Raw genomic sequence first — 22,014 nt, forward strand, 5'->3', positions numbered from 1 at the left:
ATCATCGTCTGCGTATCGCATCGGCAGCTGCCTGCACCACCACAAATTCTTTTTGTAGCTTCCTTATCTCAGGATGGAGGACACCAGTCTCTGTTTGAACAGTACATTCCACCACACCTTCCTCTGCAAACAAGAATACAGATAACGCAATGCACTGAACCTTGAGACAATTACACACACCAAAAATATTCCAGGAGGACTGGCACGTAGCATCCACTTGCTGATGTTCTCCAGTCTTTTGGAATTTATTTTAGCTGGTATTGGTTAGATTCTGATATCTCCATGAGACCCACGCAGAAATCTAAAGGCAGTATCTTATGCAGAAAGCTTAAAATCAAGACAAGAAACATCAAATGGTAAGAAAGTAATAAACAAACGCAGGAACTAGCCTAGATAATTATTGTAATATGGTCTGCTTACCGAAGCAGTAGAACAAACAGGAATTGTTTTCTCACTTTTGAACTGGGATTTGGATTCTGGAGCTGGAGCCATATGCCTGTGGAGCAGAGTCTGGGATTTAGGATACTAATCAGGGAAGCAGGACTGCTCTTTGCCCTCTGTAAGATCTCCAGCCTCATTTGCACAAACCCTGCATTTTTCAAAAGCTGTTGTGATTTTTGATGATGAAAACCCAGAGTCCTTGAAGATATGTTGGAGAAACTCAAAACGAGAGTATCCAATGAGGGCAACACCTACATCTTCCTGTCCTTGCTCAGCTTCATTCCTAATCCTAGTGTTTAGTCCAGACCTCACTACGTAAGGTCCTCCGTACAGCACAGGACTTGGAAAGAAAGCGATAGCATGCAATGGTCTCACTGAGCAAAGCGGAAAAGAATCCAGCCAGTATGAAAAGACAGTTGTAATTTTGTTTGCACACACTGTTAACCAGCTTCTCCCAAACAGAAAAATAAAGCTGAGAATTGTTTTCAGCATAAAATTAAGCATTTAGCTCCATGTCTTCCATAGCTATATAAAGGATTAGTAAATTCCTTAGAATTCCTGGACGCGCAAAGGTCAAACGGTTTAAACAGATTCTCTGTAGTGAGTTCTGTCATGGTTTCTGTTGGAAAAGGGAAAATTTTTGATGTAAAACATTTTCCTTATAATGTGCGCGAGAAGACTCTGAGTTTAGGTAAATCCAAGAAACGATGCATTCGGTGTGCTTTCTTTCCCTCTGGTTGTTTTCTGGATCCGTGTTAGCCCAGTGAAGGTGGAAGTTGCGTCTCGCTAGCTCTCATCTTGAGGCTGTGCAGGAGAGCGTGGCAAGCGCAGCCACACCTCGTACAAACCGGACTCGGACGCCTCTTCCTCTTTTTGTTGCAGAACGGTAGGTTAAACTGTATGGCCTGCCGGTGCCGAGGGACAGAAAAATTGAACCTTCTGTCTTCTCGGGGTGCCTGACATTTTTTTGGCTGGGTGGCACTGTCATTCTCATCCATGCAGAAATTTGAAGTGCCTTCTTGGACCATTAATAAGTCAAAGTTTGAACAGCCCTAGATGGCACTGCTAATTAGCTGTTACAGCCTCAATAGGGAATTTCTGAGCCAGAAAGTGCACCTAGTACTGGAGCACTGGAAAAGTATGTCAGCCCACTCCTGCTCTACAGGGAGCAGCGTCCTTTTACTGTGTGAGCTCTGCTGCTTCACATACAGTCGTCGTGTTTGTGGGAGAAAAAAATAATCCTGCCAATAACCTGAAGGTTATGTTTCCTGGATTCTTAATCGGGGAGTATGTCGTCGTACAGAGCGTGGGTGGGAGCAGGTGGTCTCGGGAACTAAATAAAACATCTAACGTGAATGGCATTAGCTCTGTCACCTTGGTGCTGGAGCTTCTGAGAGCAGAAAAAGAGCTTTTAAAACCATTTTCTGCTCAACAGCTTGAGGCGTTAGAGGCAATGCGGTTACTGCTTAGGTAAGTGGGAAGGGCTGCACTGAGGTGGGCGGACGGAGCGAGGTCTGCCACTGCTGCTTAGAAATGGCCACGGTCGCAGTCATTCCAGTGTTTTGGGAACACCACCATAGAAGTGAGCGTGCACACCTTGCCTAAGCCGCTCCTGGGCACTCAGGTGTGGCAATGGGCTGGAGCGAGCGTGGGCTGGGCGCAGCCTCGCCTCTGCCTTCCCCCGCAGCTGGGCGCTCCCTCTCCCGCCCTGGGAGCAGCCTTCCTACCTGTATTTTGCAAGATTAAATTAAACCTGTGCTCTGGGTTACCACACTCCTGGGTGACTGACGGTACCAGCAAAAGGGTGGATCCCGGATTGTCCCTGCTGATAGCGAGGGGTCTCCGGTTGGTTTCAGCCAAGCATGTACCCACGCTATGGCTCTTCACCCTGCACTGGCAGCGTTTGGGGCATACGCGCAATTTTTGCCTCTTCGGCGGGACTTTCACACCCAAAAGCAGTGGTGGGTTCCTGGAAATTTTTGCCCTGGCTGGGAGTTGCGGGTTGACTTTCTCTGCATCGTTACCCGGCCTCTGGAGGAGAACCTTGCTAACTGAAAGCTGAAGTGAAACTAATGACCTCGGGGGGTTGTGTGTCCTGAAGGGCATCTTTCTAGCAAGCCTTTCATCTTTACGACACGCTGTTATATGGGCTGCTGTTTCTAGGGACCATAATATGGCTCCGGCTGAAACTTCTCCCCTTGAATGCAGTCTGAGGCGAGGATTTTTTGCCTGAGCTATTTCCATGGCCAGTTAATTAAGTTCACTGCAGAAAACAAGAAAATTATGTTGATTAGTAGTTTGGCTGAGTACCTTTGGTGACATTTCGGTGAGCACTGAACAGGCTATTCAGCTGTAATCCTTATCTGCAGAACAGAGTTGCTTTAATTTTAACTCAGTTTTACAGCAGACTTCTATGTGCTGTTAATATATTCGTGGCTTTTTTCGTTTGCACTGGGCCTTCATAAAATTGTGTTACATTGGCATGGCTGATTTTTTTATTACTGTTTTTATTTCCTTTTCCTGTGAAGAAATTGTTTGGAATACTTCTCTTCTGTTATTTTCATACTACTTATCCTACTTCAGCAGACCAAAAAAAAGCAATGACGTTCCTTTCTCGAGGAGCTTTGTTGAGTAGCTTACAGTCCAAATCTGAGCTGCCTTTTTGGAGAGTGCGTGTCTGTATTTACAGATACTGTGGAGCGTTCATTACCAATTTCCTCTGTTGTGTGCGTGTGCCAGTTATCGGTTTGTTTCATATCTTTATCTTTGCAGAATCTTCTTTTTAAGTGTGGAAGGACTTGTACTGGAGAAAAAAAGCATCTTGCATCAACAGGTGTGGCATGAACCTATTCCAGCTAGTGAATGAATATACTAGACAGAAAAAATGAAGGAAGCAAGCGGGCAAAATACTTTGAAAAGCAAATGAAATGGGTGCCCAGGGTGTGCTGCTCAGGTCTAGGATGTTGGGATTTCCACCACGGGTTTGACATGTGCTACCGTTAGCCTTGTGTAGATGCGCCGTAAGGTGCAAGGAGCGGTTTTGTCCATTGCGTTGGAAGAACAAGTGCATACGGTGTTGCTGGCTGGGAGTGGACAACATGGTGACTCACCTGCCTGGACTGAAGAGTTAGCAAGCACTTTCTTGTTTTTTCCTTCCATCTACAGTAACACATGCTTTTCTTCTCCCTTCTACCTTCTAGCCTAAACCAACTAAGGGAAGGATGCGCATCCATTGCCTGGAGAATGTTGATAAAGCCCTCCAGTTCCTGAAAGAGCAGAGAGTGCACCTAGAAAACATGGGATCCCATGATATTGTGGATGGGAATCACAGGCTGACCCTTGGCCTTATTTGGACTATTATCCTGCGATTCCAGGTAAAGATGTATACGTACACAGATACACACACGTTTGAGTTTTCCGTACTCGTTTGTAGTATGCTTCACCGTGCTTTTTAAGAGTGGAGTGCGCCCAGGCCCTCCGAGATGATGGGAGGGAAAAGTGCTGGGCATCTGGCAGGACACGCTCCAGAGCTAAGGGGAGAGCATCCGTCAGTCTTCATGGTGCTGCTGATCCGTAGTGGCACCAACGGGAGTTTCCTGTGCAGAGAGTCGTGTGGGTTTATTTTTAAATTACGAAGAAATACAAAGCTCCGGTCATAGACGTCTACACTCTTGTAGACCTAGGAGGAAATGCTACCCTCAGCTGCTCTTCACCTCTGCGGTCATTATCGTTAACCTGGCTGACTTTGCACTGAAGTGGATTAAGGGTGCCCACAGGAATTGTTTGCGTCCCAGCTAAAGGCTGAGATTTCTTGTTTTCCAGCAAGTTGCACGTTGGTCTTTGCCCTCAGTTAAAAAAGGCTGGAAAGTCCTTTTGCAGAAAGGATAATAATTTTATATAATAAATATATAATTTATAATAAATAACATAGTAATAAATATTTCATGAATTTAACATTCTCTTAATTTTGGTGGTGCTCAGTGTTTTCCTAATATGAAAGGGTCTGCCTAACTTCCAGTGACAGCAGTGGAACTTTGCTGAAGCTACAGTACTCTTTAAAAAGCAGTGAACTATATCCATAAAATCAGATATATTTGTCCATATGAAGTAAAAAGTGTTCCCCACCCCCTCCTTTATTTTTCTCTTTTTCCTTTTTTTAAAAACCGGCTAACAGCCTAGAATCTGGCATACATAGATGTGATGCTGCTAAGGGCAAACACTGTTTCCTCCAAGCCTGAAGTTCCAAAATTGTTTGCTCCTATGTAACTCCTGGTTAGCTGTTGCCTGTGGATCCCTCGCGAGCACCCCTGCCTGCTGCACCCCCTCGGCTCCCCCAAGCTGGACGCGCTCGGCTGTATAGGCAGGGCTTGCCTTGACAGGTGGAAATAAATTTTCTGGTGAAGTTTAAACTGTTTTGTCAATGGACTAAACAAAGAGTAATCCTCCGGTAAAATAAGGGCAGATGAAGCTTTCTTTTGACATGAATGCTCTTAAATGAGGAAAAACATTCACCTACTTCCACCCTGCCTGTCGTCGTGGATTTCCTTTATTACTTACCTATATTCTGATATAATTCCTTTCATCTTTTCAAAAAAGGTAAACAATGTGTTTTCTCAGAGAAATATTTAAATCTTCCATGTTAATTTTAGATCCAAGATATCAGTGTTGAAACTGAGGATAACAAGGAGAAGAAATCTGCTAAAGATGCTTTGCTTTTGTGGTGCCAGATGAAGACAGCTGGGTGAGTGTGGATTAAGTGATTATCTCTAAAGCTCTTAGAGCATTTGGAGTTTTCATTGAAATAATTTTAAATGGGCAAACACATATCTCTCCTTAAGTGGATTCAACCAAGAGAAGTGAATTGATGTTTACGAGTCAGAAAATTCTGAATTTGTTATATTAATGCTGTGTGATAAACATACCAATCTGATAAGCCATGAATATGTAGTAATATGCTGACTCTTTTTCACCCTGTTCTGAAGAAACAATGATGCTTCAGATGTTTGCCACCAACTTTTCCCTCTTCCATATATATGGATCCAGCATGCCTTTCTCTGACAGTAACCTTCTTGCATAATTAAATATCCATTTGTAGAGATTCAGTACGTTTCCCCCATGAATCCTGGATGTCCCTGTGATGACTTGGGGCACTTCAGCATTATTCTAGTGGTACTTCATCATCTCCTTCCAAGAACTCTTATGAAAGTGGTTTGTGAGCAGCCTGAACTTTTTGGAGACTTGCAAAATACCTGGATCACCAAACAAATTAAATTTGCATCTATGTACCCGTGAGGCACAAAGGGGGCCATCATATGTGCTCTGTTTAAAAGTGAGACAGTGACTAGGGTCATCCTTGAAGACGCCCTGGGACAGCAGACAATTTCAAGGAAAACTTAATATATCACTGCTCTGTGGCACCTGCAGCCACCAGGTTTTACTCCTCTCTGTTCCTCCAGCTGTTCCCACTCTTCTCTTGATATTTTGAGTACCTGAAAATAGTTCTTTGCCAGCAGCTAAATTGGGAGCAGGCCTTAGACTTGCAGGGATTTGAAACCTCACAGGCTGCAGGTTGGGCAGCAAGTTACAAAATCGTAGCTTCAAGTGTTTACTTCAGAGTTTATCTAGAGCCTTTCTGTGGAATGCGTATCAGTTCTGCGGGGTTTACAAGAGTAATTGAGGTGCACTTACCTCTAGTGGTAGCCTCTGATGAGAGAACAGTCATGATGATAGGTTGTCCATCGTGGGATGGTAATATCCTACCCTTAGGTTTAAAATAAATGTGTCCCTCCTGCAACCAGCTTTTAGTGCCAGAGTGTGCAGAGCCGCAGCAGGGATGCTGTATTGATTACACTCTCTTTGGTTTTTGTTCTGTCAGTTACCCCAATGTCAACATTCACAACTTTACAACAAGCTGGAGGGACGGGATGGCTTTCAATGCACTAATACATAAGCACAGGTATGTGTGGGTAAATGTCTTCATGGATTTTGAAAGTTTGGAGTGTTGCAGCACGCAGTGGGTTTTGCAGTTACCTTGCAGCTTGAGTTTAAAATCTGTGGAGAGGAAAAAGTTGAAGAATGGCTGAGAGTTTTACAGCAACTTGCCTTGCTTTAGAGCTTTACAGCTCTTGTCGTCACTGTGAGCTCATCTGGGCAACAGCTTCTCGCATCACAAGTCAAAACAGGTTGCGTTTGGTTTCAAGAGAATAAATTATACACGTCACTGTTTTGGTTTGTGACGACCAGGTTGGAAGAAAAGTTTTTGTAGCTTATCAAGTAACCACCGATGATCAGGTCTCGTCACCTAGAATTCGGGGGTGGGAGGGGGACACAACCCACAACAGCAGCCTGGAAGGGACAGAAATCCCTGCGCAGGGATGGCAGAATCTGGTGCTGGACTTTGACGCGGCTGGGGATGCTGCTTATTGGCACGCTCAGGTGGAGTTATTGGGACGGCTTGCACGCTTAGGTGGGCATGAGGAGAGACTTGCGTGACCACAACTTTGCTCCTTTATCCCTGGTGAACTACCCTCCGTTTTTTGCCATGGGCTAGGTTCTGCCATGGCACGCGCTAGGCGTTGCTTCATTCCTTTAATACTGCCGTTGAAACGCACAGGGCTACTAGGCAAGCGAAACCTTGGCAGCGTGAGGTGCCAGGTATTGTGAGGACTGCAGATTTTAGTTCATTTGTTCATTTGAGGGTGGCTGCACTGTGCTTTGGGAAATCTAAAGAATTTTCCATCCTGTTTAGGCCCGATCTGATTGATTTTGACAAGCTGAAGAAATCAAATGCACACTACAATCTGCAGAATGCTTTTAACCTTGCAGAGCAACACCTTGGTCTTACTAAGCTCCTGGACCCCGAGGGTAAGAATTCCTGCAGTTTCAGCACTTCACGGCTCTTTGTGGGCTCTTTTCTCCCACCCCTCCTTGTTGCAGGGCACAACTCTGCCATAGCTTTTTGTGTTAAAGAGGAGCTGGATGCTGCTGACTCATCTGGTGATACAGCCAGAGAGGGAAGGAGAGAATGCAAGATGTCTCCTGCAGAGGACTGAGCAGCAGTAGCACAAGAGCCCTTAATCCTGTGTTTATTTTTCCCCATCTGACAAGATCACGGGACTGGCCATGTATACATAAAATCATTCCAGATAGAGGCGTCCTTCTGATCTCTGAGAAACACTTTCTGTGAGCTGGAAGATGAATGATGTTCAGCAGCAAGTAGTTAGCAGCTTCTGTCGCAGCCTGTCAGTGAGTTTTAGCCTGTGCTTTCACGGGAGTGTGCATGCTCACGCATATTGGAAGGCATGCTCACAGTGCTAGGACAAGAAACTTTCTTGTCACAGGGCACATAGAGGCTATGTGTTTGGGCGAGTTTCTTCTTGCTTATTTTCCAGTGCTTCAGAATTGCTGCAGGAAAGGAAATCATTTGTTTTCCGTCTGTATCTCTCAGAAGATTTGCCTGGACAGACGTACAATTAGGTTTGAATTCCTCTCTCCAAATACTGGTAGAGCATCAAAGTTCTCAGTTAACAGTAGTTCTGTCAACTCACACAGACACGAGAGAAGTTTTTTGGCCGTGCACGAGCTGTGGCAAAGGCTGGAGGCTGACTCTGAGACCCAAAGGCCCCTAGCCCACAGGCGCGTGCTTTAACCGCAGTCTGCACTAAGACAAAGAGATAAAGGAGCGCTTCTCAGTGACAGAGTTCAAAAGTGTACCACGCCCAGTAATCCAGAACCAGTCCAAAGCTGCTGAATTTATTTCTGATTAGGACATAAATTTTAGGAGCTGAACTGCCACTGAACCCACCTCTCTGACTCTTAAACGCATCCCTCTTGCATTATTAGCTTTGTTGTTTTAACCCATGCACCCTCAGTATGCTAAGACAACTCTTGCTTGGTTTGCAGATATCAGTGTTGATCATCCTGATGAAAAGTCAATCATCACCTATGTGGTGACATATTACCACTACTTCTCCAAGATGAAAGCTTTAGCTGTGGAAGGAAAGCGTATCGGAAAGGTTTGCAAGTTCAAATTATAAATTGCTGTAAAGCAGTTGAAATCTTTCTGAATTTTTTTTTCCCCTTCTTGGGTGTTAGTTTTTTAAGAGTCCACTGTATGGTAGTTTTTAGTTTTGCTTTTGAACATGTTTTGAATGTTAAATATTCCTGAATGACCATAAGGAGTAGGTAATTTCCAGCTGCCTCGTATTAGAAAAGATTTGGCCGGTGTTTTATTTTTACTTGTTAATTTTTGCATCATTGCTGCTTTTCCTCTCATTAACTGCTCCTCATTCTCTGGGTCCTCTGTCTCCTCTGGAGCCCAGAAAAGTCCCTCATTTAAAAAATGTGCAGTCATTCTCTGCCCTTTGGCGAAGTTGCCCCCATCTTTACAGCTGGCAGACTGAACATGAATCCTTTTGTGAGGCTCAGCTCTGCCCTTCTATTGCCGTGGGATCATGGGAATTCACTGCTGAAAAATGCAAAGCCCTCATTCCTCAGAGATCCCAGCCCCTGTGGCGCTCAGGACTGAGCGGTCTGATTCATAAGTCAAGTCTCTCAACAGTTTCTTTTATGTAGCTTGTTGGATTTAAATGACTGAAGAGCACTGCCCTTGTCATTCATGTAACGTTGTGCTGCTTGTTGCAGGTGCTCGACAATGCCATTGAAACGGAGAAAATGATTGAAAAATACGAATCGCTGGCTTCTGACCTTCTTGAGTGGATTGAGCAAACCATTATCATCCTCAACAATCGCAAATTCGCCAACTCCCTCGTTGGTGTGCAACAGCAGCTACAGGCATTCAACACTTACCGCACAGTAGAGAAACCACCCAAGTAATTTTAATCTTAGCTTAAACCGGCAGTGGTCTTGTTTTGTTTAGTCAGTCGTTGATTTTTTTTTAAAAACAAACACATCCAAGTAATTTTAATCTTGACTTGAGAACTTATTTTTCTGAACAATATCATATTTCTAATTGGCACTCATCATTGTTACTCGGGGCCTGTTTGCTTTATGCTATTCAATGTGCAGATAATAACAGCAGCAGCAGCAATAAAAAGTGCGTTGCCTGCAGGATCTGAGAGTCCCGGAAGCTGTCACTTCTCTGAGGTGCCTGCCTCATCACGAGTGGTAATAGCATACCACGTTCGTGTAGTAATATCACCAGTCCCGCTTGCTAGCAGCGTATAATACCAATACGCTGCTATTAAAAGAATCTTACTGCTTATCCAAAATCAAGAGGAAGTGAGTCTGGCTTTGTAAAACATAGCTATGCTTACTAAAACTGATATAACCAAAACTGTGCAACTTATTTCTGGAACTTTTTTTTAGCATTATGATATCAGATCTGTTTATTATTTTTTCTCTAATATAAGTTATTATGGATCATAATCACAATCCAAAACATTACAGAGTATCCAGACATCTTCTAAAATTGCAGTCTGTTCCCTAGTGCCTATGCAGTTTGTTTATTTCCCAGGCGTACAACTCGGGGAAAACAGTGGGAAGAGTTTATTGACTGCAGTGAGCTTTAAATAAAACTTCTATTTCTTGAGTTGATAGAGTAAACTAGGGCAACGCACGTAGCAGAATAAAAAAAATGCAGTCTTCTGTCCCCCAAGGGGGTTTAAATCTAAACGCACAGACAACTGACTTCTGTGAAGTTTCTGTTGCTGTTTGACCCAACTGGTTCCAGGGAACGTGTGGGCTATTTCAATTGCTTCCAGCTTTCACACAAGATGAAGGTGTTTATCTGAAAGCTCCATTCATAATGTCAATATTTTAAGGAAGTGCTTCATAATATCTTAGTAACAATGAAAGCTTTATTGTAACTCAATTCTTTTGCAAAATTTTGTTTAGATTTACAGAAAAAGGAAACCTAGAAGTGCTGCTTTTTACCATCCAAAGCAAAATGAGAGCCAACAATCAGAAAGTATACATGCCAAGGGAGGGCAAACTCATCTCTGACATTAACAAGGTAAACTGAGCCAGCTCCTCCTGTGCAACTCAGGATTTTGTTGTTTTCTTTCAGTGTCTCAGTGTACTGGGAAGAAACATACCTGCTATCTCCAGCCTTGACGTGGGGGATGATAAGGGATGGGAGAGGTGGGGCGACCTTTTCTTATAGCTCGGACTCACGAATCTGAACCAAGTCCCTGGGTATCCTCAGCATCTGTAAGATCTTCTGCACTGGAAAAATGCTCAGTCATTCTGTGCAGTTGGTTGTGGATCTAGTAGCCCTGCCTTGCCCCTCCGGGGTCCTGGCTATTAGAGTTAATCGACAGAAAGTAGCAACAATATCTAGGTGTCGTAGCCCTCCCCATCTGCCCCGCTGCTGCGCCATGACCCAGCCTGTGGGTTCCGTCTCAGGGTTTATGCAGCTATTTGTTGTGCTGGTGCAGCTGGCAGAACAGCAGCAGAGCTGACAGGCTCTCTCAAGGATAGCAAACAACTTAAAACTGTGAGCCTTCCTCGTTTGTGTTTGATCATGCTTGGCGTTCCCAGAGCAGCTGCTGTGGGTGTCCGTGGCCTCGGTCTGCATCCTAGAGAGCAGTGGAACTGCCCAGCTCTCCTCTTTGCATTAAGCCCTTCTGCCTGTGAATGCCTAAAATACTTGGGTTTCAGGCAGTTTCACATCTGTTAAGATTTAGAAGAATCTTGGGTAGTTTGTGCTTAACTGTGGGTATTTTTGTTGTTTGTAAGAAGATCTGAAAGGTGGTTAGCTGGCTTTCAATATGCTTCCAAGACCTTTTATTTTTGTAATGCTAGTGTCATGCATTTGAATAACTTTTGGCTTTGGGGGAAAAAAGAACTTGTATGCAGCAAAAGTAACCCAATTCTGCAGTTGTTTTCTTTTCCAAAGTGGATGTAGTAAAGAACAACAATTGTATGTTGATTTTAGAGGTGAGAAGGCATGAATCTCTAATTCTCATTACCTAAAGGAGGAAGATAGAATTCGCTTATTTGGGAGTAGTTCTCAGAAGTTTAGGGGTTTTTTTTAAACAAATACTCTCTTACATATTCAAGCCAGGTGGTTTGCTTAGGCTTTGTTGGAGGCAAAACCCAGATGAACTTAAGAAAATGCATCTGAGATAAACAAGTCTTATACCCCTTGCTCAGAAAATGCATGAATGAATCGAGAAAAAGTGTTAAGTCATGCGCTTACATTAGCAGACAAGGTGTAAGGCCAGCCAATACAAACCAGATTTATTGGCATATAAATAAATAAGCCAGTTTTGTGAAACTTGGCTGTAGTGACTTCGGTCCTGATTTCATGCAAAGATGATGTGATTTATCATAATCCTGTAGGAATGTGTGTTTAGAAGATGCATATTTTTTTCTCCACATCTTCAGGCCTGGGAAAGACTGGAAAAAGCTGAACATGAAAGAGAACTGGCACTGCGAAATGAGCTCATCAGACAAGAGAAACTGGAACAACTTGCGCGCAGATTTGATCGCAAGGCAGCTATGAGAGAAACTTGGCTGAGTGAAAATCAACGTCTTGTTTCTCAGGTGCTGCTTTCAGAAATTGTCTGTGTGACTAAAATGATTCCCATGAGTAATTACAGGGTACAGTTCTTGCAAAGAGAACACTTGCTCCCCTATGCATCATATTTTACTGAATCTATGTATATTTATATTTGTTGTATGTGTATGCAAATGTATATTTAGTGCGTACATGTACGTAGTCTGTCCTGTCTTTAATGCATTTGTGATATCTCTTCCTTGAATCTATCAGTCTAAGCTCGGGAGATATTGGTGTGGAAAGACCTACCCACAGTCAAAATTTTCTTTATCTGAACAGTTCGGTCAATTCAATGCAGTTAGCCTGGGGATTAATTTTATTTTTTAATATTAGAGATGACTTCAAAAAAATTCAAAACCCCCAGCTTAATCCTGATGGCCACTGTGATTATTCCCCCAGAGGTAGTAAATGATATCTCTGATTTTATCAGTGGTTCTCTGTTTATCAGAGGTATCTCTGATTTTATTAAAGACGACTTTTCAGAGCATTTTGAGATGCCAAATCTGCTAAGAAGTGTATTCTGCACAATCAGAAATCATATTATGCGCAGTAGGGCTTTTCTCCTAAGCAGCCATTACTGAAGAAGCATCTCTGTCTTTACAGGATAATTTTGGCTTTGACCTTCCAGCAGTAGAGGCCGCAACAAAAAAGCACGAGGCCATTGAAACAGACATTGCAGCGTATGAAGAACGAGTCCAGGCCGTGGTTGCGGTTGCAAAGGAGCTTGAGACTGAAAATTACCATGATATCAAACGAATTACTGCGAGAAAGGACAACGTTATACGCCTATGGGAGTATCTCCTGGAGCTGCTCAGGGCGCGGAGACAGCGGCTGGAGATGAATCTTGGCCTGCAAAAGATTTTCCAGGAAATGCTGTACATTATGGACTGGATGGATGAAATGAAGGTAAGTGTTAGCCATTTGAGAACATAGACCAAGTACTCTGGAGAGGTGTAGATGTCCTTTTTTTTAAAATTTAAAAAATTTAAATTTTTAGGATTCATTTTGCCCCTCTAGTTTAATAGACAAATGCAGAAGATACACATTCAAGAGCAGTGAACAAATTCTTTATACCTTATGACGATTTTTTAAAAATAAAGATTAAAAACAAGTAAGGAAAAGAACAAGTTTGCTCCTAGAAAAAGCTGCTTTCCTGCTTCATGCCTCTCTCATAAGGGCCAGAGGCTTTGGTCACAGTGCTTGGGTAAGGATGACAATTTTGGTGAAAGGGAATTAAGTAACCTCTCTTCATCACAATTTACATGGGGAACAAGTCACCTCTTCACCTCTGTGCTTTAAAAAGCATGAATTTCTTCCTGTCTGTTCTCCTGGGATCTGGGAAGGGAGAGGACCATGACTTTGTTTTTGTCCATCAGCCAGCAGAAGTTGGAAGCTGTTGGAGGAAAGGGGGATGTGCGTAGCTCAGTGGCAGCTCACAGCACCTGGACTGAGTGCTTTTCGATGGTCCTGCTGAGCTGACTTAGCTTCTCATCATCCTAGACTTAAAACTGCATTAAAGAGCAGTCAAGTTCTTCATGGTTGCCAGTGATTTTAAAAATACTGGCTCAAATTCGTATCAGCCGTAGATGTGTGTCTACATTTGAAATAGCTCTCCTTATGGGCCTGGTGTTTCTCTGGACTTAAATCAGCGTAACAACAGAGAACAGAGCAATGCCTGGAGTCACTAAGAAACTAAGAGCTTGTGGCCTTCACCCATTTTACTTGTCTTTTACATTTTGATCAGGTGCTTCTGCTGTCCCAAGACTATGGCAAACATTTGTTAGGAGTTGAAGACCTGTTGCAGAAACATGCTCTTGTGGAAGCTGACATTGCTATTCAGGCTGAGAGAGTGAGAGGGGTCAATGCATCTGCTCAGAAGTTTGCCACCGATGGAGAAGGTAACTAGCAGCCAACACAGCCTTCTTTGTCTTAATTACATATGAGGTTATCTATAAGCCTCATTAGTTCTGCAAGGCACGTTAGGTTACATTCAGCACCAGAATAAGAGAATCCAGCTTCATTTGTTCCTTCTTTACTCACTGTGTCAATGATTAATTTGTCCAGGTGCCTGCTGAAGAATTCATTGTGGCATTGTGTTTTGCATGGGATGTCACGCTCCTAACCAGCAACTGCTGCAACTTCGTAGTAGTCACCATTAATTCCCCGTTCTGTGTTTCTAATGCAAACAAGGCAAATTCTTGGACCCAGTCTGATATTGTCCCGATTTATGCTAAATAAAAGCAATTCCACTGAACCAGCGTCATCGACTGGAGTAAACGATGTTCATTTTGTGCACTTGTGTGTATGAAGCTGGTATGAATCTGGAGTAGTGAATTTTGTTTCACTGAAAACAGTCATGAATACCTTTCCTTTTGGATTGTTTTTTGTCTTTATGCAAAGAACAGTATTTTCTGATCTGTGTTACTGTATGGTGGAGCTTGAATAGTTCACGCTCACTTTCAGGAGACTAGCTAGAATTCTTTTACACAAACTTCAGAGATGGAAGAAACAGGAATTAAGAACTCTGTGTATGCCCCAGCTGTAGAGATGAAAATGAATCAGTCCAAGTTGTAATGTACCTTCTCTGTCTGAACAGGTTACAAACCGTGTGACCCGCAGGTTATCAGGGACCGCGTCGCTCACATGGAGTTCTGTTACCAAGAGCTGTGCCAGCTCGCAGCTGAGCGCCGGGCCCGCTTGGAGGAGTCCCGGCGCCTCTGGAAATTCTTCTGGGAAATGGCTGAAGAAGAGGGTTGGATCAGGGAGAAGGAACAGATCCTGTCATCTGATGACTATGGGAAGGACCTAACCAGTGTTGTCCGTCTCTTGAGTAAGCATAAGGCGTTTGAAGACGAAATGAGTGGTCGTAGTGGCCACTTTCAGCAGGCGATAAAAGAAGGTGAAGACATGATTGCGGAAGAGCATTTTGGGTCTGAGAAAATCAGAGAAAGAATTAAGGATATCCGGGAGCAATGGGCTAACTTGGAACAGTTATCTGCCATTAGGAAGAAGCGTCTGGAGGAAGCCTCTCTCCTTCACCAGTTCCAAGCTGATGCCGATGATATTGATGCATGGATGTTGGACATCCTCAAAATTGTTTCCAGCAATGATGTTGGCCATGATGAATATTCCACTCAGTCCTTGGTCAAGAAACACAAAGATGTGGCTGAAGAGATTGCAAGCTACCGGCCAACCATTGACTCGCTTCATGAACAAGCAAAGGCTCTACCACAGGAACATGCTGGATCTCCGGATGTGCAGGGCAGATTATCCGGAATAGAGGAAAGATACAAAGAGGTTGCTGAGCTGACTCGGCTGCGTAAACAGGCCTTGCAGGATACCCTCGCTCTTTACAAGATGTTCAGTGAGGCAGATGCCTGTGAGCTTTGGATTGACGAAAAGGAGAAGTGGCTGAATAACATGCAGATTCCAGAGAAGCTGGAGGACCTGGAAGTGATCCAGCACAGGTGAGAATGACTTGACCAGGAAGTCTGGGGAATACTGGGTGGAGGTTTTTTTTATACCAGCTATCTTTCTCACCTTGCCTGTGGCTCAGATTCTCTAATGCCTGCCTGTGTGATCTTTTTTGTTTGGTTTGTTTTTTTCCCCCCACTCCAGATTTGAAAGCTTAGAACCAGAAATGAACAATCAGGCATCCCGTGTTGCAGTAGTGAACCAAATTGCTAGACAGCTAATGCACAGCGGCCATCCCAGTGAGAAGGAGATCAAAGCACAGCAAGATAAACTCAACACAAGGTAAGTGGAGGCCGCATGCTCATGAACATGACGCTGGCCAAAACAAGTACAGTGGGGTCATTTGTGTTTCTTGTATGTGTTTTTTAAGATACTCTGATACTGTTACCTGAAGTATCTTCAAGGTAGGCCTTTAAAGTTTCAGAAGGAAAAAGAGCTGTGTCTTTCAAATATTTGATTAACAGATGGAGTTTTGCTCTTGACTTCAATCAGGTCCTGAGTGTATCGGTACCTTGATTTGAGAGCTGGAAATTTACTGTGATGACTATTATGACAAAAAAGAAACCAGTATAATTTCATGTGAACTCACTCATTTTGTGGCTTCAAAATAAACTGAGAGACTACATTTGGTGTGAAAATTAGATGTAACTAGCAATTTTTCACTTGAGGAAAAATTATACTTTTAAGGACTCGATATTGCTGGTACTTGTCATATTCTAATATACGCCATAGCTTGGTTAATGGTTGTTTTGCTAAAACGATTGATGATATGGGAAGGACTGAAAAAAACCTGAATACTTAGGTCGTTTCATGGCTTACCAAGTTAATATGACAACTGCTCACTCAGCTATGTTGCCATATCCTTTTCCCTTATTGTACACAAATCTCAATTTCTCTGCTCTTCTCTCCTCACAAATTTCAGATGGAGCCAGTTCAGAGAACTGGTAGATAGGAAGAAGGATGCTCTGCTCTCTGCTCTGAGTATCCAGAACTACCATCTTGAATGTAATGAAACCAAGTCCTGGATCAGGGAAAAGACCAAAGTGATCGAATCCACACAAGATCTGGGTAATGATCTAGCTGGAGTGATGGCCCTGCAGAGGAAGCTGACGGGCATGGAACGTGACCTGGTAGCTATCGAAGCCAAGCTAAGCGACCTGCAAAAAGAGGCCGAAAAGTTGGAATCGGAGCATCCTGACCAGGCACAGGCTATCCTTTCACGGCTCGCAGAAATCAACGACGTATGGGAAGAAATGAAGACCACCCTCAAGAACCGGGAAGAGTCCCTTGGAGAGGCAAGCAAACTGCAGCAGTTCCTGAGAGATTTGGATGACTTCCAGTCTTGGCTATCCAGAACACAGACTGCAATTGCATCCGAAGATATGCCCAACACACTGACAGAGGCTGAGAAGCTGCTCACTCAACATGAGAATATTAAGAATGAAATCAACAATTATGAGGAAGATTATCAGAAAATGAGGGACATGGGTGAAATGGTGACACAAGGGCAAACTGATGCTCAGTACATGTTCTTGCGCCAGCGCCTGCAAGCTCTGGACACTGGATGGAATGAGCTCCACAAAATGTGGGAGAACAGGCAAAATCTCCTTTCCCAGTCTCATGCCTACCAGCTATTTCTCAGAGATACAAAGCAAGCAGAAGCATTTCTTAATAACCAGGCAAGTGGTCAAGATACACTTTATTTCATTTCTACAGGTTGGTACCATATAGTGCAAGCAATTAACAAACAAGATCATTTGGCAGGAGAGCTACAAACAGATAAACTGCCCTTTTTTAACTGTAATTTGCTTTTTGTATTTTGCTTCTAACCGTTCTTGGGAGATGTTTCTTTTCATATGTGGTAAATCTGTCGTCGGAGCAGACAGCATAGCCCGAGCCTAATACTTTTATCTCTCTGATTTATGCTTTAATCACAGGAGTATGTTTTGGCGCACACAGAAATGCCCACTACCTTGGAAGGAGCAGAAGCTGCTATTAAAAAGCAGGAGGATTTCATGACCACGATGGATGCCAATGAAGAAAAGATCAATGCAGTTGTAGAGACTGGCAGGAGGCTAGTTAGTGATGGGAACATTAACTCTGATAAAATCCAGGAGAAAGTGGACTCTATTGATGACAGGTAAGGTCCGAATGATGGCGGAATGTAGCTGTTCATACTTTAATTCTGTTCTCTGAGAGATGGCTTTTTACCAGAATCCAAAGGCAGAGTAACATGTTAGAAAATGTCTGCTGCAGACTGTTTTCTTTGTCCTGTGGAAAAATAGGAACTGTAATGTTTCAAAAATGTGCCGGGCTAATCTTAATTAAACGTTACCTCTCCCATTTTCCAGAGATTTACTAGGTAATGAGCTCACTACCCAGAATTTGGCTATATGAGTGTTGCTGTATAATTCTTGGAGTATTAACAGACTGTGTGTTATGGTGGGAGCTGTAGCAGTTAGCTATACCTGGTTCCACAAGTCTTAGTTCCCTCTGCTACCTCCTAGCTGATTTAATTATAATAATGTATTCCTGTCCTTCCTCTGAGGAAGGAATGTGGCTCTTCAGGAGTGTAATTGGCATTGTATCTACCTCACCCGCTTGGCTTTGATCGCCTTTTCCAACTTGTCTGGCCCTTCTGAAATCAGATTAGGAAGCAGTGGTACAAATGCGTCTTTCATCCTGGAACAAGTCTTCTGCTTTGTCTCTTTAGCTGTGGCATGGATGCTGTAGAACGTTAAGAGTTTTTTTCTTTGAAAACCCCATGTTCAGTTTTGATGGCTATGATTCATGTTTTTTTCTGCTTTTGGTTTGAATAATAGTGGAGTCTTTCAAGGTGCTTTTCAATCATGAGTATCAGAACCCAGCAGTAAGCTCATACAGAACTTCGGTGTCAAATGTTACGACGACCCTTCTATCGGACCTGCATCCTCCCGTAGCCAGTAAGCTCAGCGTTATCCAGATGCCTTTATCTCCAAGGAGAAACTGAACTGAAGTAGTTCAGAAAATGTTGTGCCTTTCCCGTTTCAGCGAACATGTCCCACTGTGTATGCTTCCACCTTAGCTGTGGCTCACGGCTTCCAGAGAGGGGGACATTCCTGTTCCCAGAGCTTGCTGAGGGCCTCTGAGCCCTCTGACAACCTAGCGCCAAGGATACCTCATGTTTGCGTTCTCTCCCTAACCAGCTTGACTCTCTTTAGATCCCAAAGAGAATCTGCCAAGGCCAGGAAGAGGAGATTATGTGAAAGCTAGGAAATTAATTTTCCTTATTCACCCTCTCTGACTTTGTGTCCTCTGCTGTAAGTTTTCCCAGCAGGAGGACTTGATCTTGGCCTTCTGGTCAGGTGTCTTCTTTCCGTAACTTTTGGAATATTAAAAGGTAGCATCCAAGGACACAGTGGCAAATGGTGAGCTGCTTCTTGCAGCCCTTTCTGAGGTGGCCGGAGTGGGGACAGCTTCAGCCTCTGTCCCGTGTGCTCCGCAGAGAGGTTGCTGCTGCCCCGGCTGTGGTGCTCTGGTGACTTTCCCCCCAGTGCAGCTACTTCTCTGTGTTCCCGTTGTCCTGTGGCACCCCAGCTGGCCACCTGGGCCCTCCTGGCTGTGGGACGTGTGCTGGAGATCCTACTCTGAATGGCAGGCAAGTCCTAGAGACTGTGTTTTTTTAAGCCCGCTTTTTTCCAACGTGTTTCCTCAATTCCAAAGCTATTTATGCAGACCACTGCAAAAACCATCCGGTGCACTGCTATTCAGGAAATCCGTGTGACTGCTCTGTGAGTCTGTAAGACTGATAAGCCTCAAGAACAAAGCCTTAGGGCTGGGTGTAGTGGGAGTGGTAACAAAGGAAGCCTCTGGTTTTGCAAAAAATTGCTCTCCCCACCAAGCTCCACCTGGATGTATAACAAAGGACCAAAACAAACAAGTACAAATATGCGCAGTGGCTCCATACTTCCCATACGGAGCTCTTTGTAGTTTTTAGTATTGTTAGTAGCGTTCTTTGCTTTCAAGCTATTCCAGAGGAGACCCCACTGTCCCTTGGTACAGCAGACAGACCCTGCCCTAAAACGGTTACCATCTAAATAGACATGGTAGGCGTCAGGCTAAGGAAGGAGAGGAGTGCAGGAGCAGAGCGGAGCTCTGCAATAGGAGATAAACACTTCAGCACAATCTTTTAGTGCAGTTCACAGGGAAGAATAAATGGGAATAAGGACATGGAGAAAGGGTGAGGGAAGGGGAAGGTGGGTTTCAATATATCATTAGCTAGCTTTTCCAGCTAGGAAAGAAGCTGGTCTCCCCCATGCAGCTGTCCCTGCTTTGGTGACTTGTGCTGCTGTTTCTGCCAGCCAGAGGGGAAGCGTTTTCTCCTCCATTTTCTCTTGGAAGAGTGTAAGGGGACTGCCCTTAAGTCTGCATGCCTACACACAGCCTCTCTGATTCTGCAAATGAGATTTTGTTTAAAGACAGTGACAGATCTGACTCGGATTGTGATCTGGGTCTGGTTTTCATCAACTTTTGTATTTGTGCAACTTTCTTCTCAACAGAGAACAGAAGTAATTTTTGTTCTTGCCCATTCAGAAAGGAGAGTGCCTCTCGTTTGCTGGAACAACTAAAGAAGCTAAAACTGCCTTGTATATATCTCAGTATTCTTAGCAGGCAGTTGCATTCACGCTACGTGTAAGATTTATTATTCCTGCACAGGCTTTGAAACCCACAGGCTTACAGTTAAACCACAAGTGATTTTGTCAGTTTTCAGCATTGTTAGCATTCTCGGGGCCTCTGGGGAGACAGCATGGGAACATTGTGGCAAATTGTGGTGTTCTGCTCTTGGATTAATTTGAGTCAGACACCTCCTTGTGCTGAACGGATCTCATTTTCCTGTTTTTAGATTCTTCATGTTGCGACAGAAGGAAGATGCCCCCATGTTTTAACTGGCTACGGCATATTCCCTATCCCCTCTTTTACCATGTAGGTCTGGCGTAGCTTGGACATTTGGATCTGAGGTTGCCTCTTCGGTATATGCATAGGGAAGCCCCCTTTTAATGCAGCCCTAGACACTGCGATGGTGTAAGTCATAGATGTGATTATTTATCTGAACAGGCAGGTGAATTCAAAGTCATTCTAAATAATTAGAGTCTGCAGAGCAAACTCTTTTGTCTGACTGTGGGATCTTCTTCCACAAACTACTTTAGCAAATTAGTAAGAAGCAGTCATTGCCAACCTTAATTGTGACAGGGTTGCTGGCCCTTCTCTGCCGTGCGTGTCTCAGCAGGATTTTAATAGTTACGACTGCAGTCAGCAGTTGAAGAGTAAGCTTTGTGTTTTTCTCCACCCTGCAGTGATGGCTGAGTGCTTGTAGCCTTCAGCAGAGCTGCAGTCCAGCCTGTCCCGCACCCCGACGTGCCCGCCTGGCTCAGCTGGGGCCTCCGCGCACGCGGCCAGGGAAGCAGGGTGACCGGGCAGCCTCCTGAACAGCACGCTCCTCTAGTATCTGGATAAAAATTTATATTGCGAAGGGTTCCGTTCTCCAGTCTGTCTGCCTCTCTGTTCTACCTAAAGCCCTTCTGACGTACTGGTAGTAGAGGGTAGGAGAGGCTTTCTAGTGGTAGGAGTAGTTATGAACAGAAAATTCTAAAATCTCTGCCACTGGAGCTTTTAAAGAATTTAGGGAAACACGAGCAAGGAATTAATAATGTTGAGATATAGCTAGTTTGGGGAAGGAGAACAGACTAAATGACTTCTTAAGGCCCTTTATTCCCATAAAAAATATCGTCAGTTCTACCATGAAAATACAGGAATTCCTGCCTGTTCCAGCAGTGTCCATCCTCAGAAAACTACTGCCACATCTTCAAGTATCCAGTCTAAACCTTGTTACAGTTCAGCCCTGTTCTTCTTCAGAGAATACTCATCTGTCAGTCTCACTCCAGGTCATCTTGGACAACCAAACAACCTTTTACAGTTTAAATAGCTCGAAGTGCCAAAGATCATATTTGTTATGCTGAGGACAGGGGGAAAAAAAAAAAAAAAGCAAGCTATGTCATCATCTGTTTGATATCCCTGCATGTTTTCCCTTCAAAGTTCTTGAAGTTAGTATTTCCAGCGCTGTCTGGGATGTATTTTTGTTAGTTTTTTAAACTCCAGTTTTCTCAACATAAGATCTTCTCTACTTACTCTTAACTCTATTCAAATAAGTGTCATGAAAATTCTCCTTTTAATTTCACAACTTGTGTCCTCTCCAGAATACGTGAGTCTATAATGTAATCTAGCCTTAAATCTATGAAATCATCATGATAAAATCACCCAAGCAATTCCTTGCTTCATTTTAGCAACCTGAGTAATGCACTGTATTTGCCCAGGCATATAAAAACCAGCCAAGAAAGAGTGGAATCAAACCAAATGATGTTAACTGTATTAGAGAGATTTTTCCTAAGGCACAATTTATGTGTCCTTTCCTTTGTGCTCTCTCAGATAACACCTGTCAAAACTTCAAGATTACCTGGGTTTGGACTCCAGCCTCTTGCTTTGATGGTTACGTACGTCTTCCGTGCCATCTGATCTGTAAATCATTTTTCTTGACCTACAGC

The 22,014-nt window shown here is 43.7% G+C and overlaps 1 protein-coding gene across 1 annotated transcript in view; it reads left to right on the forward strand.

The window, feature by feature from the left end:
- Nucleotides 1-22,014, forward strand: part of SPTBN1 (spectrin beta, non-erythrocytic 1) — a 93,194-nt gene that overhangs the window by 41,088 nt on the left and 30,092 nt on the right. The window contains exons 3-16 of the mRNA XM_075708598.1: nt 3,642-3,815; nt 5,091-5,182; nt 6,317-6,397; nt 7,190-7,305; nt 8,344-8,456; nt 9,085-9,272; nt 10,297-10,414; nt 11,791-11,949; nt 12,566-12,868; nt 13,707-13,860; nt 14,559-15,429; nt 15,581-15,718; nt 16,359-17,115; nt 17,374-17,576. Of these exons, the coding sequence (XP_075564713.1) occupies nt 3,642-3,815; nt 5,091-5,182; nt 6,317-6,397; nt 7,190-7,305; nt 8,344-8,456; nt 9,085-9,272; nt 10,297-10,414; nt 11,791-11,949; nt 12,566-12,868; nt 13,707-13,860; nt 14,559-15,429; nt 15,581-15,718; nt 16,359-17,115; nt 17,374-17,576 (3,467 nt within the window). The remainder of the gene's footprint in view (nt 1-3,641; nt 3,816-5,090; nt 5,183-6,316; nt 6,398-7,189; nt 7,306-8,343; nt 8,457-9,084; nt 9,273-10,296; nt 10,415-11,790; nt 11,950-12,565; nt 12,869-13,706; nt 13,861-14,558; nt 15,430-15,580; nt 15,719-16,358; nt 17,116-17,373; nt 17,577-22,014) is intronic.

The sequence above is a fragment of the Pelecanus crispus genome, chromosome 3 (assembly GCF_030463565.1).
Source record: "Pelecanus crispus isolate bPelCri1 chromosome 3, bPelCri1.pri, whole genome shotgun sequence".
NCBI classification, from domain to species: domain Eukaryota; kingdom Metazoa; phylum Chordata; class Aves; order Pelecaniformes; family Pelecanidae; genus Pelecanus; species Pelecanus crispus.